Source organism: Chelonia mydas, chromosome 1, assembly GCF_015237465.2.
Source record: "Chelonia mydas isolate rCheMyd1 chromosome 1, rCheMyd1.pri.v2, whole genome shotgun sequence".
Classification (NCBI taxonomy): domain Eukaryota; kingdom Metazoa; phylum Chordata; order Testudines; family Cheloniidae; genus Chelonia; species Chelonia mydas.
The window spans coordinates 132,275,029-132,302,485 of NC_057849.1; the positions used below are offsets into that span (position 1 = coordinate 132,275,029).

At 39.1% G+C, this 27,457-nt stretch overlaps 1 protein-coding gene across 7 annotated transcripts in view; it reads left to right on the forward strand.

The window, feature by feature from the left end:
* Positions 1 to 19,836, forward strand: part of FRMPD4 (FERM and PDZ domain containing 4) — a 437,407-nt gene extending 417,571 nt beyond the window's left edge. For 5 of the 7 annotated variants that reach the window (XM_037900261.2, XM_043537811.1, XM_043537812.1 and 2 more), the window contains 9 exons: positions 1,717 to 1,836; positions 2,482 to 2,618; positions 3,596 to 3,722; positions 7,901 to 7,990; positions 8,596 to 8,778; positions 13,473 to 13,611; positions 14,254 to 15,315; positions 15,633 to 16,892; positions 18,279 to 19,836. In XM_037900261.2, the coding sequence (XP_037756189.1) occupies positions 1,717 to 1,836; positions 2,482 to 2,618; positions 3,596 to 3,722; positions 7,901 to 7,990; positions 8,596 to 8,778; positions 13,473 to 13,611; positions 14,254 to 15,315; positions 15,633 to 16,892; positions 18,279 to 19,618 (4,458 nt within the window). In that variant the 3' untranslated portion in view covers positions 19,619 to 19,836. Of the gene's footprint in view, positions 1 to 1,716; positions 1,837 to 2,481; positions 2,619 to 3,595; positions 3,723 to 7,900; positions 7,991 to 8,595; positions 8,779 to 13,472; positions 13,612 to 14,253; positions 15,316 to 15,632; positions 16,893 to 18,273 lie in introns of all 7 variants that reach the window. The other 2 variants (XM_043537816.1, XM_043537815.1) reach the window with 1 other exon arrangement.
* The last annotated feature ends 7,621 nt before the right edge of the window (positions 19,837 to 27,457 follow it).

Consider the following 27,457-nt stretch of genomic DNA (forward strand, 5'->3'; position numbering starts at 1 on the left):
ATAAAAAGTTCTATTGCAACAGGCCAGAGAACTTTATTCAGTTTATCACGACGCGTTGAAATGCTTATCATTTAGTCTTTTGCGTCCGGACTGGTTACCAAGATATTTCTGTGTAAGTTGAAGCTGTCTTCCTTCTGATCGTGTCTCACCTATTTTAGCAAAACTTTCTAAAAAAAAGCTTAGGGGTCCTATGGAAAAACAGTTGCAACTCTCAAGGGCCCTGTGATCGTGTAGTTAAAGAGTGTATCATAATGCATATGCACAAGGAGGCCTGTGCAACCTTAAATCTGGTATTTCCTAACTTTGGAGTGCTTGATTATGCAACCTGAAGTTCTTTTAACATAATTTTGTGTGCGTAGTTCATACGAAGAGTGTGGGATTTTCAAAAGCACTCAGTGCTGGCCTCACTCTGCTCCCTCTTTGAAGTCAATGGTAAAGCTTCCATTGAAATCAATGGGAGCAGAGTTAGGCCAACGCAGGGGGCTTAAGAAAATCCCATTCAGAGCTTTTATGTATACACACACATGCTACACCTAGGTATTTGGGAACAGAGATACAGAGAAAGTGCAGGACAAGCTAAAGGTTTGGAGGGTTTTTTTAAGCAAATTACAATATATTACAAAGATTGCTAGAGCAAGATGGTTATTCCTTAAAAGATTTTAATGCTCAGCAAAGCTTCCGTCAATCAATTAATGGAATAATATGATTATAAATTGTTAATATATAATGTTATATTTATAAATAATATAAAATGCTAACTTTCTATCCAGATTTGGTAGAATTAAATGAACTACATTTATTATGCATTATTCTATGTCTTTCTTCATTGGATTTCCTACTTCAGTTTACCATCACACACTTGCTACTGACAATATTTTATTGTAGCAGAAGTGGAAAATGACCATTTCATCTGATTGTCCCCCAACTTACTTGGTAGTTCGACTTTATGATACCATGTAAATATGCTCAGCCTGCTGTTACTTTTTTAATAAGTTTTATGTTGCCTGTCAAGCAAAGAAGTTTATCTCTTGAAGTGGTGGATAACTCTATTGTTATCACATAGTCTTTGGAGAAATCTCTTGGTCTAGAATCACATAGCTAAAAAAGTGCTTAATAGTGATTGGATCAAATCCCTTTTAAAAATAAGGTTTTTTTCCCCCCTGGAACCATCACCCATTGTTTTACTTTCTCAAAAAATTTTCAGTAAGATTTTCTTGCAAATCCCTGTCAACAAATGTTCTGTAACTGAGAAAAAAACATACAAACAAAACCTGTTTAATCTATTACTTTGAGGGCTACCAAGATCAAATACTTGGAAATCATACAGTGAAAGTCTCTTAAAGTGAAGTCACTTTTTTCATGGAACAACTTCACTGTCAGTGGAGGATAACTGTAGCCAACAGTTCAATTTGCACATTTCACTGGAAGAATCTGCTTCCACTGTTTTTGCATTTAGATGTGTTTGGGCAGTTCATGTCCTGATAACTCTTCAGCTGCTCCTGGTCCCACAAACATACATATTTAAAGACGGACAAAGTTCAATTTTCATTTTGCCAAACCTAATGAGGAGCTTGATCCAATGCCCATTGTTAAATCAATAGAAGTCTCTCTATTGACTTAGATGGGCTGTGGATCAGGTTTAAGGTGTCTAAAACTAAGAATAGCATTCAAAATCCAGTGTTTCAAAGTGCTAATAAGATGATTGCACTCTTCTAGGTGACCCAGAGACCAAGCTCCCATAAGATGAGATGTTTGTTCAGAATCAGCTTCGTCCCAAAGGATCCCATTGACCTTTTAAGAAGAGATCCGGTTGCTTTTGAATATCTATATGTACAGGTAAGTGAAAACATAACCAGTCTTAGCATAAGTTAAGAAAACGTGTAGATGGCAACTTTGAATGTACTTTTTCATTTGTGCTTTCACAGATAAAAATGGGATGGTTCTGATTTTTAAGTATATTGGTTATGTGACCTAAACCCACCACATTCAGAGAGATGCGCAGGTGTTTATTTTCCAGCAAAATCCCTAGCCCCTCCAAGTCCTCACAAAAATACCTCTTATATGCTAATGCTATGGCATCCTTCCAAAGAGTGTTCAGCTCTAGGAGGCTTAAGGAAGTGAGCCGGCAGCACTTCTCACCAATTGTTTCTTGTCCTGTAATGTCATTCATGGAAAATCTCTTGGAGGATGAGAAAGATGGTGCACACACAGCGGGGATGCAGGCAGAACATGGTTGTATCAAAATCCACACGCCGTTTGCTCTTTGGCAGCTACCTGGATTTTTCTGAGGCATCCAGACCTTCATGAATACCCAGCACTTCTGAGAGACATAGCCTACTGTCAGTGTAATGCCACCTTTCAGTGTGGGGTTAATCCATAATGCAGCCATCTTTAAAATCAATCCATAAAAGCTTGTTTATGCTTTGCTTTTTAAGTCAAAGATATTTGAACTTGATGCTCCCTCTCCTGGTTCTTTGGCAGAGCTGCAATGATGTGGTTCAGGAGAGGTTTGGACCTGAGCTGAAATATGATATTGCTCTGCGGCTGGCTGCATTACAAATGTACATTGCGACTGTGACCACCAGACAAACTCAGAAAATCTCCCTCAAATATATTGAGTAAGTATAGCATATAGAGCATTCCTCAAAAACAAAGGTTAGATAGTGTTTGTAGGTCTTTTGCATGTTAGTCAATTGGTCTATCTGTCTGCATATCCTGATTTTAGGTTTGTGTGCTTTCAGTGCACTTTTAATTCTCATATCGCACTTGCCCATCTATTGACTAAACCGTGCTTAGCAACATGGCCTCTACCTGAAACACCAGCTTTAAACCTCTCTTCCTCTGAGATTGCCACAGACCCCGGAGCGCTGAGCTGGGAGCCTCATGTGATCCCTATGGCTAATTTGGAAGTGATTCCGCTTCACTTTTGAGGGAGCAACATTTACAGCTCTCCCCGTCTGGAAGGATGGTCAGCACAACACAAGGACCCTGAGGGGGAGGTGCAGTTGCCAACTTTGAACTGATTAATCCTTGACTGTTACATACCAACAGTGTCTCCAAATATACAGGTTGTGTACCACATGCTGAGCTAAACTGCCTTCTCAGTTACCGTGGTGCAACCTTTGGCCCAATGTGCTCATAGTTGGGTGTAATATGAAATATAGGTCTAAAAAACCCTAATAAAGAACAAATAAAACAGAGCAAGTAAACCCTTGCCATTGTGCCTTAACAAATGTTCCTTACAGAAAATGTAGAATTGTACCACAGTTTATGTGTATATTCCTGCATCTGTTCATAAGTTGGAGGTGAGGAACTAAAGATTAAAAATGAGAGAAATCTCTGAGTCTCTGAAAACAGCTTGGAAAATCCCTGGGATAGGAAGAGCCTCACACCGCAAATGTTAAAGCATCTTATTTGTCTATGAAACAGTATGTACTCTGAGTACAGAAAATAATCTGTTATAGCACAACTGGTGCCTTCACCAACTCTCCCTGTGCTTTCAGGCTTTCATTTACTCAGCATCACAGCCACCATCTAGTCTTAGATAAATAATCAACACAGGAATGTGAACTTAAAGATATGCCTTTTATTGCAGAAAAGAATGGGGATTAGAGACTTTTCTTCCATCTGCTGTGCTGCAAAGCATGAAAGAAAAGAACATAAAGAAAGCACTTTCACACCTTGTCAAAGCAAATCAAAACCTAGTTCCTCCGGGTAAAAAGGTATTTGCATCTTAATGGAAAATATATTTTAAAGACCAAAGAGGACTGCATGCACGGGAAATGTTTAAACTTAGTTCTTTGGAGAAATACCTAGCCAGTATATTTTCAAAGATGGTTAGACTGTATAACTTTCAGTGCCTATTACCACATTTCCAAGAACAATTAAAAATAATTAATTATACCCCAGCTAAACCATCTCCTCATTTTGAGAATGGTGGAAAATTGATGATTAACCACCAGGGTATGCCCAGGATTTTTAAAATTCATTTAGCACCTGTTGTTAATGGCAAACCTGTTAGAGAATTATGTTCTCTCTGCGTAATGCTCTAAGCTATGTTAACCTGTGAGCCTGGCACAGACGTAAGACATTTTCATGGTACTACAGGATGATTTGCTCTGGTGCCGCAGGGTAAAGTGACCACAGTTGGCACTTTATCTCCCTTATTGTAACTGAATCTTCAGTGTTGTTATAATATGCCTAGTCCTGGTATTAAGCCTTTGCTTCAACCGGGAAAACTGTGAGGGAAAATGTCTATGGACATTTGTCTGTGGAAAACATCTATGCCATATATATGCAGCTTTAAGTGCTTTTAGATACAGAGACCCGCTGTGAATGGCAGAATACCAACAGCTTGATCCAAAACCTATTGAACTCAACAGAAAGACACCCATTAACTTCAGTGGGCTTCAGCTCAGGACCCAAGAGACGAACATAAATCTGTGTTTATTTTAGTACTGCTAAATGTTAGAGGTTAACTAATTGCCAAATTTTTAACTGAACAAACCAATGTGTACGCTTCACATAGCTGCAGCAAAAGCTGAAATGGTGTCAGCTGTATGTATTTTATCCTAGTAGCTCAGGTATGTTTGAATCCATCCCTGCTGCTGGATTCCCAGCTGGCAGTAGTGGCCCACAATGGCTTACACTATCTTCAGTTAGGAAGGAGATTACAACGCTGCCTCCCTGATGCACCCCTTGTCAAAATTATCTATGCTTTTTGTTACCTTCAGATTGGGCTGCTATCATGTGCTCTGCTGAGGGCTGCTCTTGAAATGCATAGTACAGCCCCCTGCATGTTTAGCAGGACAGGCCAATGTGAAAACAACCCTGGTGCTCTGTAGTGGCTACCAGTCCACTCTGAGAGTAAATCCAGGAAGTGGTTATCGTTATAAATTTGGTTTCCTTCAATGATTAGGACCCTGCCTATCTCAGAGGTTTTGTCTCCTTTTCACAGCCATTGTGTTCCACTTGACTACTCTAGCTATCTGTCCCCAGGGCTGAATGCCTACTGAAGGATAGGAGAAGACATTTTCAGTAGAAGGCTGACCACTAAAGCCTAAATCCGGAGACTTTTAGGATGCAATGCATGATAAATGTATTTATTCAAATTTTCATAATATGGGCATGTGGTACACTGGTGGGCAGGGTGGAGTGGTAAAATCATAGAAATATAGGGCTGGAAGGGACCTCAAGCAGTCATGACCCTGTAAACCTAGACCATCCTTGGCAGGTGTTTGTTCAACCTGTTTTTAAAAAACTCTAATAATGGGGATTCCGTAGCTTCCTTTGGAAGTCTATTCGAGAACTTAACTACCCTTATGGCTAGAAAGCTTTTCCTAATATCTAACCTAAATCTCCCTTGCTGCAGATTAAGTCCATTACTTCTTGTCCCACCTTCAGTGGACATGGAGAATAATTGATCGTTGTCCTCTTTGTAGTAGCCCTTAACATATTTGAAGACTTCTTATCAGGTCCTCCCTTAGTCTTCTTTTCTCAAGACTAATCATGCCCAGTTTTTTTAACCTTACATTATAGGTCAGATTTTCTAAACCCTTTTTTCATTTTTGTTGCTCTCCTCTGGACTCTCTGCAATCTGTCCACATCTTTCCTAAAGTGTGGGGCCCAGAAATGGACAGAGTACTCCACCTGAAGCCTCACTAGTACTGAGTAGAGCAGGACAATTACCTCCCATGTCTTAGATACAACACGCCTGTGAATTCACCTTGCAATGATATAAGCCTTTTTTGAAGCTACCTCACATTGATTCATATTCAATTTGTGATCCACTACAACTGCCAGATCCTTTTCAGCAGTACTACTGCCCAGTCAATTATTTCCCATTTTATAGTTGTGTGTTTGATTTTTCCTTCCCATGTGAAGTACTTTGCACTTACCTTTATTGAATTTCATCTTGTTGAATTCAGACCAATTCTCCAATTTGTGAAGGTTGTTTTGAGTTCTAATCCTGCCCCCAAAAGTGCTTGCAACCCTCCCAGCTTGGTGTCATCTGCAATTTTTATAAGCATACTCTCCAATCCATTATCCAAATCATTCATGAAAATATTGAATAGTACCGGACTCAGGACTGACTCCTGCAGAACCCTGCTAGGTATGTCCCCCTAGTTTGACAGTGTATCACTGATAATTACTTGCAGAGTATGGTCTTTCAGCAAGTTGTCCACCTTAAGCTAATTTAATGTAGACCACACTTCCTTAGTTTGCTTATAAGAATATCATGTGGGACTATGCCAAAGCCTTACTAAAATCAAGATATATCATAACTTGTTTCCTCAGATCCACTAGGCCAGTAACCCTGTCAAGGAAGGAAATTAGTTTGGTTAGATTTGTTTTGACAAATCCCTGCTGGTATTCCTTATAACCCTATTATCCTCCAGGTGCTTGCAAATTGATTGTTTAATAATTTGTTCCAGTACCTTTCCAGGTATCCAAGTTAGGCTGACTGGTCTATAATTCTCTTATTCCTCTTTGTTCCCCTTTTTAAAGATAGGTTTGGCCTTCTCCAGTCTTCTGGGACCTCACCCATCCTCCAGGAGTTCTCAAATATAATTGCTGACGGTTCCAAGATTGCTTCACATAGTTCCTTAAGTACCCTGGGGTGAATTTCATCAGGCCCTGCTGTCTTGAATACATCTCACTTATCTAAATAGTCTTTAACCTGTTCTTTATTTTGGCTTGCATTCCTTCCTCCTATGTTGTTAATATTGTGTGGTCACCATTAATCTTTCGTGAAAACTGAAGCAAAATCAGGATTAAACACCTCCGTTTTCTTGATGTCATCAGTTATTAGCTCTCCTTCCCCACTAAGTAGAGGGCCTACACTTTCCTTCATCTTTCTCTTGTTCCTAATGAATTTAAAGAACCTCGTCTTATGGCCTTTTAGGTCCCTTCCTAGGTATTTTGTGCCTTAGCATTTCTGATTTTGTTCTGACATGCTTGTGCTATTCTTTTGTACTCCTCCTTAGCAATTTGTCCGTGTGTCCACTTTTTGGAACTAAGGTGGACTTGATTTGCATGGAAAATATATTTTTTTAAACTGTGGATTTTGAGGTTTTTGCCTGAGCAAGGGCTGCAGATTTTGGACCTACATTATTTTTATGAACTGAAGAGATTTTTTTTGTCTAAAAATTGTACTTTAGTTCTTAATTTTTAAATTGTTTGTTTTCACAAAAAATTAAACAACAAGCAAACACAACACTCCTGCCCCCCAAAACCTCCATTTAAACCTATTTGTAAATTATTCCTATTTTTCATGGAAATAAATTATGGCATGTTTGTATGTATCTCTATTCTATTCTTCAGGTTCATCCTGTGTTATGGGTAGCAGAAAAGTGACTAAATTATTGTTTGTTTAAAAAAAACTTTTTTAGAAGTAAGTTAGAAATAAATCCTGTATATTGCAAGTATCTAGCAAAATGTGTCATGTATAGCTGTTCTTAGCAATTTTTTAAACATTTTGTTCTTTTTAAATTCACATTGGTAAACCAAATTTTAATGAACTGCTACTGTTGGTGATTATGAATAGAAACTCCAGTCTACCCTTGAAATCCCTCAAAGAACAGATGTTTAATCGGAGTAGTCTAACATTTTCCTTTTACTGAAAACGTTCCAATGTACTTGCAGTGCCCTGATGCAACCCATACATGAGTCTTGAGTACATCTGATCAAAATAAATAAGATTTTAATTCCAAGATCTGAAATCCTGTTCCTTCATCAGGAAGTCAAATATATAATGGTTTATCGCCAGGCTGATGAGTTCATCACAGTCCAGTCTCCTTAGGCTGTGTAATCATGTTTTAATTCTTCCATTTCCATATGTGTTGATTTCCCCCATTGCATCTTACTCCTGTAATAACATCAAAGGTTTCCGTCTCCTCAGCTGTCTGCTCTGCAAGCCAAGGTGCATTATCTCAAGTTCCTCAGCGATCTGCGATTATACGGGGGGCGTGTGTTCAAGGCAACATTAGTGGTAACTTTTTCCTTTATTTTCTTGATAATTTTCTCCAACTAATTTGCATCTGCCTGACTCACACATTTGCTTTAAGGAAGTTCAAGTCCAAATCAAACATTCTAAAATAACAAACACACTATATTGGATCAAACCACACAAGCACTTTTATTTCATTCTTCTTGAAAATGTCTTCCTTTGTATTCTGATTGGCAGCTTGGAGGTAGCATTCATTTGGTGGATGATGCCATGGGTATAATTATAAAATACTAAAGTTGTTGAATAAAAAATTATTCTTTTAAGAAATATATTCTACATCCACCCATGAAAACCACAATGCAGTCAGTTTTTAACAAAAAAAAATGATAACTTTTATTTTATGCATTTTACTATAAATCTAGTACAGTCACTGTTGTTGTTTTTGTGTTTTGGGGTTTTGTTTGGTTTTGCCTCTTACTGAAGAACTTACTAATTCATGGCAAAGAAATATTGTGCAAATGAAGTCTCATAAAAATGAAACAGGGTAGCAGTGCTGTTTTTGTTTCATCTTATTTTATTTTTGTTATGCAAAACCTGTCAGGTTTCTTACTCTTTTTAATTTTTATTTTCTTCTTTTTATGTTACAGCAAGGAGAAAAGCGTTCAGAAGTGACTTTGTTAGTAGGGCCACGCTATGGTATCAGCCACGTGATCAACACCAAAACGAACTTGGTGGCCCTGCTAGCAGACTTTAGCCACGTTAACAGGATTGAGATGTTTACAGAAGATGAGAGCACTGTTAGAGTTGAGCTCCATGTCTTAGATGTAAAAGTAAGTTGACTGTTGATTTGTATCAATTTAGTATCTTAAAATAGCATGATTTTCATTTTCCCTCTCTTTGGAATAGTTGATAAAGTTGTGCATGATTTTGTTCTAAATGTTTTCATGCTACCAATATTATCAACGTGTATTTTAGAATTGTTTTAGCCAAATGGCATACGGCTGATTACTTAGGAACATAGGAATTCCTATATCACATCAGACCAATGAGCTATCTAGTCCAGTATTCTGTTCCAGATGCTTCAGAGGAAGGTACAAGAAACCCCACGGTGGACAGCTCTGGAACAACCTGCCTAGAAGGGAAATTTCTTCCCAATCCCGTAACTCTTCTGAATTCTTTTTATTCTATCTAATGTAATTGTGTGGGCTCTCGTTCTTCATATAAATGTCTGATCCTCTTTTGAATCCTACTGAGCTCTTTGCCTCAGTGGAAATGAGTGGAATTTTGCAAATTACATCCTCTCAGTGCAGTTTATAGGATCTTGAAGCTTTATGATGGAAGCTTTCATAGAGTTTCTATAGAATTGTATAGAGGATAAATAGAGCTTAAAGTGGGAAATATCACAGTATGCAAAAGTTCAATACTTTTAAGCCAAGGATGCTCCCAATTTTCCTCTTTCTTACAAAGGTATATGGCAGAACTTACGCCAAGTTTTTACCAAGATCTTACACCATATTTACCAAGCTCTTCTTTCAAACACTTAACTTTTATTGACAAGTATCATTTCAATATATTTAAGTTGCTAATATTGCTGCAACTTGATCTGGATGAACAAGAAAACATTACTGGCTGGTGAGCACCTTCTATTCTTTAGCTCCCTGGACAATAATAATATCAGAAGATCCCAGAGTGCTTTATAGATATTAATGTCACAGCACCCCTTTGGGGTAATTATCCAGGTGCAGAACCTGAGACAGAAATTAAATGACTAATTTTGTTCACACAGAAGTTTTGTAGCAAAGCCAGGAATCTCCTAGTTCTATGATGTAATCAGAAGATCATTCTTCCTCTCTGTTTAAGACCAGGTACTTTGAAGGAGTAAGGAGATGGGAATCTAAGAAGGCTAAAATACTTTATAATGCTAATTAGAGCTGTTGATTAATCGCAGTTAACTCATGCGATTAACTCAAAAAAATTAATTGTGATTAATCACAGTTTTAATCACACTGTTAAACAATAGAATACCAATTGAAATTTATTCAATATTTCGGATGTTTTTCTGCATTTGTATATATATTGTATTCTGTGTTGTAATGGAAATCAAAGTGTATATTATTTTTTATTACAAATAGTTGCACTGTAAAAATGATAAACAAAAGAAATAGTATTTTTCAATTCACCTCATACAAGTACTGTAGTGCAATCTTTTTGTCGTGAAAGTGTAACTTACAAATGTAGATTTTTTTTGTTATATAACTGCACTCAAAAACAAAACAATGTAAAAATTCAGAGCCTACCAGTCCACTCAGTCCTACTTCTTGTTCAGCCAATCGCTAAGAGAAATAAGTTTGTTTACCTTTACAGGAGATAATGCTGCCATCTTCTTATTTACAGTGTCACCAGAAAGTGAGAACGGGCATTTGCATAGCACTTTTGTAGCTGGCGTTGCAAGGTATTTACATGCCAGATAAGCTAAACATTCATATGCCCCTTCATGCTTTGGCCACCATTCCGGAGGACATGTTTCCATGCTGATGACGCTCGTTAAAAAAAAAGTGTTAATTAAATTTGTGACTGAACTCCTTGGGGGAGAATTGTATGTCTCCTGCTCTGTTTCACCCGCATTCTGCCATATATTTAATGTTATAGCAGTCTCAGATGATGACCCAGCACATGTTGTTCATTTTAAGAACACTTTCACTGCAGATTTGACAAAACACAAAGAAGGTACCAATGTGAGATTTCTAAAGATAGCAACAACACTCGACCCAAGGTTTAAGAATCTGAAGTGCCTTCCAAAATCTGAGAGGGACGAGGTGTGGAGCATGCTTTCAGAAGTCGCAAAAGAGCAACACTCTGATGTGGAAACTACAGAACCTGAACCACCAAAAAAGAAAATCAACCTTCTGCTGGTGGCATCTGACTCAGATGATGAAAATGAACATGCATCGGTTCACACTGCTTTGGATTGTTATTGAGCAGAACCCGTCATCAGCATGTCCCCTCAAATGGTGGTTGAAGCATGAAGGGACATATGAATCTTTAGGGCATTTGGCATGTAAATATCTTGTGACGCTGGCTACAAAAATGCCATGAGAACTCCTGTTCTCACTTTCAGGTGACATTGTAAACAAGAAGCGGGCAACATTATCTCCTGCAAATGTAAACAACCTTGTTTCTCTGAGCGATTGGCTGTTCAAGAAGTAGAACTGAGTGGACAGGCAGGCTCTAAAATTTTACATTGTTTATTTTTGAATGCAGTTTTTTTGTACATAACTCTACATTTGTAAGTTCAATTTCCATGATAAAGAGATTACACTACAATGCAATTCACTTGTATTAGGTGAATTGAAAAATACTATTTCTTTTGTTTTTTACAGTGCAAATACTTCTAATCAAAAATAAATATGAAATGAGTATTCTACACTTTGTATTCTGTGTTGTAATTGAAATCAATACATTTGAAAATGTAGAAAACATCCAAAAATGTTTAAATCAATGGTATTCTATTATTCTTTAACAGTGCATTAATTGCGCGATTAATTTTTTTAATCACTTGACAGCCATAATACTAATAGCTAAGCAACACAGACCATAAAGCAGGGAAGTAATCTGTAGTGACCTGCCAGTTCAGTGAGGGAAGAGAAATATAAATGGTAGGTATCAAGAATGACAAGGAAAGTGAGTAGCACCAAGATTTATAAGGGCTAATTAGCAAGAGGGTCAAAATACTTATTCTGCTTCCTGTTAAAAGGAGAAACTTACCAAAAGTAGTGTTATGATGGCACATGAATAATGATATGGAAATTTTGCATATGATTATCAATAACTGAAAAATAATGTGAAACAGAAGTTTCACTACCACAGTGGGTAGGCCTAGGAAGTGGTTGATGTTGGCCAGGAACTAGGCATGGCCATAGCAACTGGGAAATACTTTAAGTACAAAGTAAAGCTGCTCGAACCCTTGACAGAAATCCAGAATGAGGGCAGCACTAACACCATGTGCCTTCCCCTTGTGATGAATTCTTCCATGGGATGCAAGTGGAGGGAGTGGGTCTAGCTGAGTAAGGAAGGGGTAATTTACATCTGCCTGTAGCAGCACTAGTGAATGTGGCCTAAGTGTCCATTCCCGAATCGGTAAAAGGGAATGATAATATCTCTCAGGGTTACTGTGAAGCTTATTTAATGCCTGTAAAGTACTTTAAGATCCTTGGTTGAAAAGTTCTATATAAGTGTAAACAGCTTGAGTCTTTCTTTTACTGTTAATTTTCCTTTTCAGTATTCTCTCTACCACATGTTATTTCCGAAAAGTCATCAATAAAAGTTTAGTTGCTTCTAGGTTACAAAAAGGGTGAACAGCAGGTCACAGTAATACTCCTGACATTTAAAATCTCTCTGGAAATCATCTACTTTTATTGATCCTCTCAGAAAATTCAGCATCAAGAAAGCATTTCAAACATGTCTCTCTATACATGCACACCTGCTCCTTCTCAAGACTAACATAACCAGAATTGATTCACTCATCTTTGGGTAATAATTTGTATTAATTTTATGCCCAAAGTTGACTGCTTTGTGGCAAGCATGTGTCCTTATACCAGAGTTCCTATACTTCTGAACAAAATCTCAAATTGCCCAGAAGAAAAATGATAAATAATAATAATCATCATAATTAATAATAATTGCCTGGATTTTTCCACTGGGTCTGAAACTGCACCTGTAAAGTACTATGTGAATAAGGGTGTCATGGAATTTTATCAAAACCATGTATATTGGCTTAAGATTCTACGCTATGGATTTCTTTTAAAAAAAACATATACCTTTTTTTGTGCTTTGTCTTAGCTATGATCACAGAACCTTGTTTTGATCAAGAAGGCAAGTACACAGCATCCTTCAAGACCAATTGTCTATTAGTTTTCAGGAGGGTCCAATAAAATCTTCCCATAAATGTGGATACTGCTATAGTGTGGCACTTCAGGACTTTCAGTGAGCTGTAGCAATGATCCCATGAGTCATTACAGTGCAGCAAGGTGCTGGGCTGTATATCCACACCCTGGCTTGCCAGACAGTAACTTGCCATGTAGATAAAACCCTAGGGTACACCAGTGAGAAAGGTGAAATATTTAGTTCTAAAATTTTATGAACAACATTAACTTTTGAATAAGTTCTAGATGTTAAGCATCTTAGAATTCATTTGGGAATTAAAGCTTTTATTATTAATAATTCTATAGAGAGCAATACAAATATTAGTTAAGCATCAATTGAATTTAAAATGTTCAGTTACACATTTTCCTTGGTTCAGCTCTCATCTCTCCAAACATTTTGTACCCTAAATATTGTTTTCAATCAGACCTTTCAGAGCTGAGGAAAACGAATTTACTTTTTGATTTTCCAATGTAGCATTTGTGAAATAATTTCTATAATTTACATTTTATAAATATACTAATTTTTAATAAGTCATGTTTGAGCAAGTAAATTGATTAAGAATGAATAGCCTTTAACCAAGACTTGGTTGTTTCCTTCATAGCCGATTACTTTGATAATGGAATCATCAGATGCAATGAACCTTGCCTGTTTAACAGCGGGATACTATCGACTACTGGTTGATTCAAGGCGCTCAATATTTAACATGGCCAACAAGAAAAATGCAGGATACCGAGAAACAGGTATTTATTGCATAATGCATTAACAGAAGTCACCTGTACAAAACAAGGCCTCGATCCTGCCATTGGACCCACGCGGACAAAATTCCATTGATGTCAGCAGTGGTCTGTGCAGGTACAAGGGTATGCCCATTCAGAACTGGTTGCTAGTCTGGGGCCTAGAGTTGTATTATATAAATTCAGCTTTATAGTATTTTAATATTCACCCATTGTTCGTATTAATGGTAACATAAAATGTTTAATGTATTCCTCCTTGTGCCACAGTGAAACAAATAAATGATCATTTGTTTGTATACAGGTTATAACATTTTATATAACTAGAGTCTTCACGCAAAAATGTGAGGTGCTGGGGTTTTTTAGATTATCATATCAACCAGTCCTGGGTTATCCTTTCACCTAGTTTTAGTTTAGTTCTCTGCCCTCATAGCATAAAAACATCCAGTTAATCTTAATTCTTCAATCAAGAGCTCTGTAACTTGAAGTAGAGGAGAGTTTGAAAATGGTTTGACTGTAGAAAGGACAAGTTTAGGCAGCTGTTCTATATTTAAAACATTGCTTATTCAGAATTAACAAGTCATTATTATAAAATGTCAGGGAGCAGTTCATTTGTTAAATGACTGTTGCTTTTATTTTGCCAAACTGTAGGAAATGAAAATAGAGGGAAGTATAACCTCCTTGCTTCTGAGTGGAACTGTGTCCCCAAAACTACTACATTCATGGCTGAAGGGGATCAAGAAGCCCAAAGAACATTTGTAGACCCAAAACAGAAGACTCCAGAAGTTTCCGAAAGCCCCATGTGTCAAAAAGACCACAGGCATCTGTACATAGAAAATACCCATAATTCAGGTGGACTCGATCAGGGGCTGACCAAACAAGATGACTCCACTGAGGCAGGAGAAAACAGAAGTTTAAACCAGCAGTCATTGCTGTCACTCTCAGGACTGGAATCTACCAAGAAAGCACAGGATTCTCCAAGGGGAGCAAAAGTATCCTTTATATTTGGAGATCACAGCTTGGATGGTATCAGTCCCCAAACCCTTGGCTATGAAAGACTTCTGGATGAAAGTCCAGAAGTATTGGACAAACAAAGAGCTATTTATATTAGTAGTACCAATGACATTAAAGGTCTAGAATTGTCTCCAGATGTTGAAAGCATTCAGTTTGCTACAAATTCTGTTTATGCAAGCATAAACGATGGCAAAATATTTGGAGCTGCAGAAGGGATAGAAGAGCCCTTGTTGCATGACATTTGTTATGCGGAAAACACAGATGATGCTGAAGATGAAGATGAAGTTAGCTGTGAGGAGGACATTATGGTAGGAGAAATCAGTAGACCTACCATTCTCAGTCTTTCTGGTTCAAGTGATGATATTATTGATTTGACATCACTCCCCCCTCCGGAAGGTGATGATAATGAAGATGACTTCTTATTACATTCTTTAAACATGGCCATTGCTGCTCCTCCACCTGGCTTCAGGGACAGTTCAGATGAGGAAGACTCTCAGAACCAAACAACACAGTATACAGAAGACAAGGAGCAAACTAGTAATCTAGGAAATGATGACATTCCAGTGTCGCTCATTGATGCTGTCCCTACTAATCCTGAGGGGAAGTGTGAGAAGGGGCTAGATGATGCTGTAGTCTCCACTCTTCAAGCACTAGAGGCTTTGGCTGCTTCAGAGGAACAGCAGACGAATGACAATTCAGGTTCTTTCACCATAGTTACATTTATTCATTGAACATCATTCCACTTCATCCATTTGCACCATTTAGCCTTGGACACATTCCATTCTATATGTTTTTACCATCATGTATACACCTCACATTCCATATCACGTGGTGGAACTACCATAATGTTGCTAAGTTACCTTTCTTGGGGATTATGCAATAAAATCAGAGTATGTTTTAAAATAAACCATAAAAATCCCTTTATTTTTATATTTAACACACCCCATTTGCTTATCCGTTTATTCAAGTGCCTCAGATGCTTTCATTAATTGGCTCTTATTTTTTGTGGCATGCAGGTGTAGCAATCTTGCGAGCATATAGCCCTGAGTCATCTTCAGATTCTGGCAATGAAACAAACTCTTCTGAAATGACTGAAAGTTCTGAACTAACCGCAGCACAGAGACAGTCAGAAAACTCAACACGTATGTTTTTGACCACTAGTGAAGGTTACCAACCCCTTGTGGAAGAGCAAACAGAGTTCCCCATTGCTAAGAATCAGGCTGGAGGACCACTTGCGAAATCCTCACAGTCGATAGCTGGTCACCAAGCTGCTGAGCTACAGTCAAAAGTTGTGCCTTCGAAGCAGATTCTTCATTCAGACAATATGGAAATGGAACCAGAGACCATGGAAACAAAATCTGTCACTGACTATTTTAGCAAATTGCACATGGGGTCTTTGGTATACTCTTGCACTAGTAAAAGGAAAAATAAGATGACTGATGGAGAAGTGAAAGCAGCCTGTGATGGTAATGCTGCAGTGAAAAAGCATCAGGGAACTAAAAAAGCCGAGACTGATGAAGACCTAAAAGCTATATGTGGTACTCTTTCATCAAGAGACAGTCAACGCATAAGCACTTTTAATGTGGAGAGAACTGCCTTTCGCCAAAGATGGTATGCCGCTGCCGATGGTGAAGCTGCTGATAAATCAAGCTCAGAAATAGTGAATGGGAAGACATTTCCAAGAGTTTCTGGTCTTGGTAAAACGGATACTGGCTCTAAGAATGAAGTGGATCCTGACGTTGATGAGGGTGATACTTCAGCACTTGGCCCAGGTGAAAACTTTTTGTCTGATATGACTGTGTCTTCAGCCAAAGACCTAAATGACTCAGAAGATGCAGATGACCATTCTTCAAAGCTACCGGACGCTGAGCAGAGTGTGAGTAGACTTTGTGACTATCACTTGACCAAGCGCATGTCGTCTTTGCAAAGTGAGGGTCATTTTTCTCTGCAAAGCTCCCAGTGCTCTTCAGTGGATGCGGGATGCAGCACAGGCAGTAGCCCATGTGCTACCCCCGTCGAATCTCCTCTTTGTCCCTCTGATGTTAAGCACAGGATCTCAGATTCGTCTGTGAAGGGAACTGGCTATGTTCCAGCAGATGAAAGAGTTGTCATCCTTCCAAACCATGGAACCACATACAAGGAACTACATCAGCAGTCAGAAGCTGTGTGTCATAGAATGACAATGCCTGCCATTCATTCAGCAGTTAATGCTGAACCACTGTTTGGCACTTTGAGAGATGGATGTCATCGGATCCCCAAGATTAAAGAAACTACAGGTACAGCAATTTCAAAGCATGTGTTCTTAAAAACACATATTTAACAGGGTGTATGTTCAAAAACCAAGTGTGAAGATTACATCATCTCTTATCTGAATGCGTATTGTCAACCTAGAATGGACAGAGAAATTAAGTCTAAACTGTTGCTATTCATTCTCGCTTTCTGGTTCTGCTGTGTGGCTTTTGCTAAAATAACCCCAATTAATATGTGGACACGCAGGAAAACATTTCTATTAACATTAGCTTTTTAAAAATGTTTCCCAGTCTCCCTGACAAGGCTGTCTATTGGAAAAAGCATTGCTTGAACACTACATCAGAATTTCTAAAATTTTGTTTCTTTTGATTTTCTGGATGCTTCTGTGGAGCTAGATATATTTGATCCATATGAGCTTTAACAATGTATGTAAATTTGGGGTAGCAGGGGAATCTGGGATTTAATTATTATATAATATATACTATTTGCCTGCTATGTGGCTAAAATAAGTGACTTTTGCTAAAATCAGCAGTTGCATAGAATAATCTCCAGATAACAACATGAAAAGTGTGTTGTTACTGATAGGCCAGGAAAGGCTTAGAGCACTAACTGTAAAGAAGAGAAAGAAATGGGATTAACTATGCATCATTTTAATTTAAAAACCCGTTGCATAAGTTTCTTGTAAGGATAGTTTAGGTGCAGTATCCTAATCACATAATTTAAGACCCAATTTTAAGAGATTTTATAAAATCTTGGTGGGGGCAGTTGTTTGTTTTTAATTTAATTGAAAACAATATTTGGTTGGGGCCTAAACATTCCTTTTTACTGGTTGCAAGTGAAACACAGCAGCAATGTGTAAGTTTATGAGAACCAAAAAATGAAACTGACGAGAAGCAAAAGTGAAATAGTTTCTTTTCACTGCCTATAAAAAGCATATTGTGAAACAGAATAAAAATAAACGGAATTTTCCAAATTCTTTCCATTTTAGTAGACAGATTTTTAACCTGTCAATATCCCTTTAAATACTAAATGGGAAACTTCCATTCCAGTTAGCAGAGGGGCGACGTTCATGAAAGGTCTATGGAACAATTTTCTGCTGCCTCACATTACAAGTCAAAGTGTGGTAATAGAGGAAGTAGTCAGTTATGCATAAATGAGAATATGTTGATAGATGTTTTAAAAAAATGTCATGCTGAGAGAAACACAAAGACATATGACTATTTCCTGAAAGACACATTACTATTCATGCATGGTACTAACTGAAATGGGGGTCCTGGAAAAATACCATGAATCTATTGGGACAGTTCATTTAAAAAAAAAGGTCCATAAAAGATGCTTAGAAATTCATTCTATGAATATTATCAGTGTGATGCTTAATTATTCTCTCTGTTCTTCTACTACCCCTAGTGTAGCTTTCACAGAGCCTGGAAAGGGAAGACGAGGGGGCATACCTTCAGCTTTTCCTAAACAGCCTCTAACTGACTCCATCATGCTATCATCCAACATTCACTCAGAATCAAAGGTGCCAAGTCAAAATCAAGACTCTTGTGACATTCCTAAAGTAAAACAGGGATGTGGGGCAGCAGTTAGTTTATGGCCATGTGATGTGATGGGAGGAAGCCTCAGAATGCCACCCAGCAGGAAAGTATTGAGACACAGCAGCAGCAGCATCTTTGCAGGGTCCACAGGCACTGAGATGCTTCTTGAGAAGAAAAAGGCTGCAGTCAGTCTGAAGTGTCTAGACATTGTGGCAAGAGATGATTCCAAGTCGGAAAAAAAGGTGGAACTCCCTCTGGGCAGAAAGTTATCCAAAAGCTATTCTCAAAGTTCTATGAATGTCAGCACTGATGTCAAAGACAATAAAAGGTCTTCAGTCACCAGCTCCATGCAGAAGGACTCCAAACAGTACAGAATGTTGCCCTTACGAAAGTCAGATGCCAGCAACTGGAGATGCCATGGCCCCTTCAGCTATTGTTTCCTAAGCAGAGGAAATGACAATGAGGATGATGAATATGATGGAGACAACAACCACCTCTCATGCCTCTATGAACCACAGATACCGTGTGAGTTACCAGAACCAGCCAGTCAGTCTTTTTCCATTGAAAATGAGAAGAAAGCTGTTGAGTCCCCCAAACAGATACTAAATAGTATACATGACAAGAACAATGCTGAAGACCAAGGTGGCCAAACTGATACGAATCTCAGTGACATGGCCTTTGAGGCACAAATCACAAGAATAAACGTGATGAAAGAGAAAATGTATGCAATGCCTGATGGATTTCTTGCAGCACAAAAGGATGCCAATGAGCTGCTCTCTCTGGTCCGAGCAAGTGTGGGGAAGAGGGAAGATTTACTTTCGGAAACATATGACCTTAAACTTTCTCAGTACAAACAACTGTTATCTATAGAATCGAGACAGTTGGGAAGTGCCTGCAGGAAAATGGCCATGGCTGATAAAAGCCCCGAGGAAATGCTTCTAGCTATGACTTCCAGCTTTCAAGTGCTCTGTTGCTTAACAGAAGCCTGCATGCGTTTAGTGAAAGTCATGAACTCTGAAACACAGCAGCAGGAAATTATAGCTAAAATAGATGAGGTCGTAATCAACTACGTTTGTCTTCTGAAAGCTGCAGAAGCAGTGTCAGACAAGACCTCCGATGATCCTAGCATTAAACTCTTGGCTCGACATTCGACTACCATGGCCGCTATTGTAAGCACACTAACACGTTCTCTTAAAACGCTTTTAAACAAATAAAATACAAACGTCACTTCATAATCTACCTTTGCGAAGCCATACATAAAACCTTTTGTTTACTGTATGTGTATGAACTAATGTAACAAACTCAGCTCCCTCTATCTGTATATTTTGTTATTTTATAAAAAATAAGTATGCGATTGAAAAAAAAACAGTTCTACTACCGAACATTGACAAAGAACTGGCCAGATCTATCCTTCTGTTTATATTTTAAATGAAATGACAAAAAAACAAACAAAAAGAAAATCAAAGAATCCCACAAAAGCATATTGACGTTTGGCTATTTTTCATATAGTCAAATCTACAGGTGTATGATGTGAGCTTTTAAAGCCTGTGATGTCAGAGGAATTGTTTCCTGTTCCCTCCGAATTTCCATTTGGAGAACATTACATCCACATTTAGAAATAAGAAATGGAATCATAATGTATATAACACAGTATTTAATGTTTTAAAATTATAATTTTTAAGCATTGGAAATAGCAAAAAGACATTTAAAATCCAAGAGACTATTATGACTTACTAGAGAATATATATATAATAAATAACTCTTTTGTTCATATTGCCTGGTTACCTGATGCTTCTTTTCTAGGAAATGCTTCCATATTGCAAATAGAGAAAATGACAGATTCAGATAGTATCTGATATATTATATGGTAGAATGTTGCATTTTGGGACCAAATGATAACTGTGTGGAAGGTAGGGAAGAATGGTGAAGGGCATAGAATGTGGAATGGGTTGGGTTTTTTTATGATGAAAGAACTGTGAGAAATGCATTGGTTTCATTGAAGGTAGAAGAACCTAATGGCCAGGTCTAAAATCCTTCCATTGGTGAACAGAAAGCAAAGGAAAATCATTCGGAAGTTACTATTCTTGTACAATTTTATCATAAATAAATGAATCATGTCTATTTTGTTAACATATTTTACAGTTCGTATCAGATGTTTCTGGATGTATAAATGTAAACACCTTCAAAATAAAATTAATCTTTTGGAAGAAAATACCCTTTTTGCACACACACACAAAAAAATCTCTGCAACATTTTTAGCAAAGAACCCAGGTACTTTTACTGGTGATAGAGAGGGCATTTGTGACAGCTTCTCTAATATATAAATATATGTAAAATATACAGTAGCATTAAAGTTGCAACACAGCCAAGGTAAAAGAATTCAAAGTTTCAGCGACTCTTAGGCTTTAAAGGGGAGATTTTTTTAAAGTGCCTATGAGCTTTAGGCACCCAGCCCTAGTGAAAACATTAAATCCCTAAACTCTTTCGAAAATAGCCACCCTAACTTACTGGGTGCCTAAATAATACCTGGTGTAGATATTATTGCCCACGTTTTTCATAATCTTGCATGTAGAGGCTGATGTAATAATAACAACGATAAAGGTCTTGGTTTGAGAATTGCACTTGCCTGCTCAGCTGTAGCAAAGTTGAGGCTCTTTGTTGAGTGAGGGGGCCTAAGACATCAGAATTGAACCATTTGCTAAAAAAAAAGAAAGTGTGAGTGCAAAGAATAACCTACCGAATGTGAAGACAAGCAAGCTGTGTTGTCATCTTGAGTCTGCACACAGACAACTCCAGAGACTCTGCTTCAATTTATAGCTTTGTCAAACAGCAACAAAGTGAAATTTAAAAGACTGGTAAGCTTCACTGCTGCCATTCAATTTTACAGCGGCTGTTTCACTGTGAGCAGCAGTAAAATTGTCAAGATAGATCTTCTTCATCTCCCTCAGCAGTGATGTCTAAGCATATTGCACTGAAAAGATTAAGTTAATTATTTTACGTGAGACACATTCTTCCACTGCTTAGACACCTGTATCAAGTCTGGAGCTAAGGGTAACATTTTCAGATATGCCTATGTCCCATTTTCAAAAGCTACTTAAATGCTCAGGAGCTGAATCCCAATTGACTTACAATGCAGTTTTTGCTTCTAAGTGCCGACATCACTTTTGAAAAAAAATGGCACTTAGGTTCCTTGGGCACTTTTGAACATTTTGTGCTAAATTCATCTCAGTTGTAGCTCGAGTGAAATCAGATTATTCGAGTTAATGGAGTTACACCAAGCATGAATTTGGCCATGCAGGTTTAATTTTCATTACCAATATTATTAATTATTATTACTCTTTGTACTATATAGCAAGTAGGCACCCCATTCATCAACCAGATCCCCATTGTGCAAGATACAAACACAGAACAAAAAGATGGACTCTATCCCAAAGAGTTTACTCCTAAAAATGTAGCAATGATATTATCCAGAGTGTATAACTTCCCATATGAAGCTCAGCAAGTGACAGTCCACATGCTATGTCAAGTGCTGATTTTTGGACAAAAAGTTAAATAATAAGCCACTGTGACAGCTTTGAAATCCCTGAAAAATATTTTGTGCACTTTGACTTGGCTGAATGGAGGCAGGGAAAGAGACAGTTACCATATTTTTAATGGACAATTCTGTTTTCCTCCAAGTGTTCTCTAAACAAAACTTTGAGATCCCCTGTCAGTGATAATAGGGTTTGGAAGCCCTTGGCAACTGAAAAACCCATCAGAGCCATTTAATGATGATGCTGTAGTTCCTGATTTAATCTGCTACTTCTATACAGTGGAAATAGTAGTCTACAAGAACTAATAATGAGACAGCAGCTCTTCTGTTTGAAATAACTAGAGTGAGCTGCTTTAATAATTAACCTGGTGGCACTTCAGGCTTGATGCTTGTCACATACGTACAGGTGACATTGTTTTAGTGTGCTTTGTGCTGTATTGATATGATAGTACCTTTCACCTATGTTCATTTTGAGGTCCCACCTTTAGAAATCTAAAGAGTGCCAAATTCTGCTTTGACTTACTTGGGGTTGCACAGGAGCTCCAGGGCCAAAGTTGAGTAAAGGAACTGAGGGCTGCTGAATTTAGTGGTTCCTAGCTTGTGTGTGTATTTGCCGTAGCTTAATCTCCCCCATTCGGTCTGCGTTGATTATCTTTCTTTTGGTCCATAAAGATGTAATAGCTTTTCCAAGTTCTAAAGGCAATGATAAAGACTATTTTTATTCATCCCCAAATAGTGGCTTAAGGCATCTCAGAGTTTGTGAACTGCATGTGAAATGGATTTCCTAATGAGCAAGACAGGCTTAGTAATGCCAGATTCCTGGTATTGCTCTAATAAAGCTCTCAAGCTAATCCGACTAGCAGCCACTATGAGGTATCTTTTTGCAACTGGAGGGTAGTATGTCCTGACAGTGTCCATTGCTCTAAACTATCCTGAATCCCTGTCATTTATTCACAATTCTGTAGTTTTATTTTCCTGGGCTCATTTTGTTGAGGTCTTGATTACTGTCTTCAGAGCTTCAATGTCTGTCACGGAGGTCACAGAAGTCACAGATTCCTTGACCTCCATGACTTCTGCAGCAGCCGGTGCGGCTGGCTCCAGGGCTGCCCAGGCAGCCCATGGGCCAGTCACACCAGCCGCTGCTGGGGCAGTCTTGGGCCGCTGCCCTCCCCCGCCCCAGCAGCAGAAGGAGGAGTTTGGGTGTGGGAGGAGACAGGGGGTTGGGGCATGGGACGGGGTGAGGGCTCTGGGTGGCGCTAACCTTGGGGGGGCTCCCCGGAAGTGGCGACATCCCCCTCCTTCAACGCCTAAGCTCCGTGCACTGCCTCTGTCTGCAGGCACCGCCCCCGCAACTCCCACTGGCCGCAGTTCCTGGCCAGTGGGCGCTGCGGAGCTGGTAGCACGTGGACCGAGGAGCTTAGGGAGGGACTTGTCACAACTTCTGAGAAGCCAGGTAGGGAGCCTGCCACCGCTGCCAAACCTCACCTCCCAGCACCACTGGGGATCCCAGGCTGCTCCCACCCGAGCACCCATGGTGCTGGACCACCCCACCTGAGTACCTGCGGGGCCCCCCCACGCATGGGTGGCACCCCCTTGACCACACACCCCCAGAGCACCCATGGCAGCCCTTCAGGCCACACACCCCCAGAGCACTCGTGGCACAGTTTTAATTGCACTGTTAAGCAATAGAATACCAAGTGAAATTTACTTAAATATTTTGGATGTTTTTCTCCATTTTCAAATATATTGATTTCAATTACAACACATAGTTGCACTCTAAAAATGATAAACAAAAGAAATAGTATTTTTCAATTCACCTCATACAAGTACTGTAGTGCAATCTCTTTATCATGAAAGTGCAACTTACAAATGTAGATTTATTATCGTTACATAACTGCACTCAAAATCAAAACAATGTAAAACTTTAGAGCTTACAAGTCCACTCAATCCTACTTCTTGTTCAGCTAAGACAAACAAGTTTGTTACATTTATGGGACATAATACTGCATGCTTATTATTTACAATGTCACCTGAAAGTGAGAAGAGGCGTACACCTAGCACTTTTGTAGCTGGCATTGCAAGATATTTACATGTCAGATATGCTAAACATTTGTATGCCCCTTCATACTTCGGCCACCATTCCAGAGGACATGCTTCCATGCTGATGACACTTGTTTAAAAAAAAAAATGCGTTAATTAAATTTGTGACTGAACTCCTTGGCGGAGAATTGTATGTCTCCTGCTCTGTTTTACCTGCATTCTGCCATATATTTCATGTTATAGCCGTCTCGGATGATGACCCAGCACATTTTGGTTCTTTTAAGAGCACTTTCATTATGGATTTCACAAAACGCAAAGAAGGTACCAATGTGAGATTTCTAAAGATAGCTACAGCACTTGACCCAAGGTTTAAGAATCTGAAGTGCCTTCCAAACTCTGAGTGGGATGAGGTGTGGAGCACGCTTTCAAGGAGCAACACTCTGATGTGGAAACTACAGAACCCAAACCACCATAAAAAGAAATCAACCTTTTGCTGATGGCATCTGACTCGGATGATGAAAATGAACATATGTCAATCCGCACTTCTTTGGATAGTTACCGAGCAGAACCCATCATCAGCATGGATGCATGTCCCCTGGAATGATTGTTGAAGCATGAAATGAATCTTTAGGGCATTTGGCATGTAAATATCTTGCAATGCCGGCTACAACAGGTGCCATGAAAACACCTGTTCTCATTTTCAGGTGACATTGTAAACAAGAAGCGGGCAGCATTCTATCCTGCAAATGTAAACAACCTTGTTTGTCTGAGCTATTGGCTGAACAAAAAGTAGGATTGAGTGGATTTGCAGGCTCTAAAATTTTACATTGTTTTAGTTTTGAATGCAGGTTTTTTTGTACATAATTCTACATTTGTACGTTCAGGTCCAAAAACAATTGTAACAATAATTAATAACAATTTTTTAAAGGACTGTGATTTTCAAAAGGGTTTGTCCTGTTACTAGGACTTAATTCCTCACTGACAGCTTATTTTAGAAATCCAAATAAATGTGAGGGTAGCTTGTTTGCTTGCCTGGATGTGTTTCTTGTTTCTTGTTTTGGTTTGAATTTCGTGGGGGGGGGCACTACAATCTTGCTCTAAAATGCATGAAATTGCACTTGAAATTTCAAAATTTTCTGGTGAGGACTTTAATTTAAAATTTTCTTGCTGTTTTACAGCCTCCTTATTTGTGCTTGCCACTGGCTAACCTCAGGCAAGTCCCTTCAACTCCCTGATCCTCAGTTTCCCCATCTGTTAAAATGGGGATTATGATACTTAGAGATGATGATCTACAGATGAAAAAACTAGGGATTATTATTATTAATTGCATATCTGGGTGCTACCTGAATGTTTTCTAATAATAAAATGTTTCAAGCCCAAGGGAGAGGAATTATTTAAGCTCAGTACCAATGTGGACACAAGAACAAATAGATATAAACTGGCCACCAGGAAGTTTAGACTTGAAATTAGACGAAGGTTTCTAACCATCAGAGGAGTGAAGTTTTGGAATAGCCTTCCAAGGGAAGCAGTGGGGGCAAAAGATCTATCTGGCTTTAAGATTAAACTTGATAAGTTTATGGAGGGGATGGTATGATGGGATAACATGATTTTGGTAATTAATTGATCTTTAAATATTCATGGTAAATAGGCCTAATGGCCTGGGATAGGATGTTAGATGGGGTGGGATCTGAGTTACCCGGGAAAGAATTTTCTGTAGTATCTGGCTGGTGAATCTTGCCCATATGCTCAGGGTTTAGCTGATCGCCATATTTGGGGTCGGGAAGGAATTTTCCTCCAGGGCAGATTGGAAGAGGCCCTGGAGGTTTTTCGCCTTCCTCTGTAGCAAGGGGCACGGGTCACTTGCTGGAGGATTCTCTGCTCTTGGAAGTCTTTAAACCACGATTTGAGGACTTCAATAGCTCAGACATAGATGAGGTTTTTCGCAGGAGTGGGTGGGTGAGATTCTGTGGCCTGCATTGTGCAGGAGGTCAGACTAGATGATCATAATGGTCCCTTCTGACCTTAGTATCTATGAATCTATGAATCTACAAAACAAGGCAAATCTGAAGAAAACAAATTACATACAAAATTCCTGAATCCCACAGAAAGTTTGCACATCACTGTACAGGTAGTGTGTTGAAATTTATAATATGGTTAGTGAAACAAGAAGAATTAGGACTTCTGGTGATGTCTAGCAAATGAAAGAGTTTAGATAGAAAACATTGAGAATATGCAGAGTTGATGATTCACAGAAGGTCAACTAAGCTCAGCTTAATTTAGAAAATTTCTCATACATCTTCCCACCTCCATTTTCACCAATTTCTCCTGTCCTAGTTTTACATGATCAGATTATCCATTCTGAAAGCATGACCAACCCCAGTAGGGGGTGGCTCTGGAAAAATTAAAATAGCCACACACTATGCAACCATGTCTGCTGTTTGTTTTTTATTTTATCAGTATAACCCCTATGACCATCTGAGTTAGAATTTTCCCATGCTCTGAGTTTTTATAGGCCCTGATTTGGAACAACTTGGGGTTCTGGATTCATGAAATCTCTATGGCTAACCACATGCATTCAAAACTCAGGACTCAGGACCGCCAAATTAAAGTGACTTTAAAATAACACGTTAAGGTTCTTTTTATTTGTTTTCTGGTTTTTGAGTCTTCTAAGGTTCATCTTTTCAATCTTTTCTCCACAGCAATGAGGGCTAGAAACATATTTTTCCCCCTCTAATAAAAGCTGAAGTTCTCAGGTAATCACCCTGTTCTCCCCAGACTTTCAGCCTGAGAAACTGGGGGTTGCCAAGGTCATGCCGGGACGCCTGCTGCACCTCTGGGCCTCAGCGGAGGGGCTGAGTCTCAGTCTGGTTACCATGTATGCCCTGTTCCAAACCCAGAATGGGTGCGGTTCTATCGGCAGATGTCCAGGGCCAGATTAACCCATAGGCTAATAAGGCTATAGCCTTAGGCCCTCCTATTTTTAGACCCTACTTTAGACCAGCGGTTCTCAACACATGGCCCGTGGGCTGCATGCGGCCCAATTAGCAAGCTGTGTGCTAAAAATAATTCAAAGTTTGCAGCTCTGGTCAAGCAGGGGTCAGGGCCGGTGCCAGACTGGGTGTGGGGGAGCCTGATCACGCAGCCCTCCTGGAGCGCTCCTGCCAGCAGGAAAGGCAAAGCAGCCCCCCATGGCATGGAAGCAGTTCAGCCGGCAGCCAGCCAGCAGCCTGCTGCTTCTGCTCCCTCCCATCTGCGTCTCCCCACGCTGCAGGAACACACTGCCAGGCATTCGGTTACCACGGGTGACCGGACACTAAAAATCTGGTTACTAAAAAACCCGTGCCAGCCATGGGTGTAGTTTGAGGCAGCACTGTCTCCCCCCCAACCGATTTCTGCGGAACTCTGTTTAGCTGTCAGGGAGGGAAGAGGCTCCCTCTATCCCTCTCCTTGGCTGAGGCTGGCAGGCAGCTCCTAGTGCCCA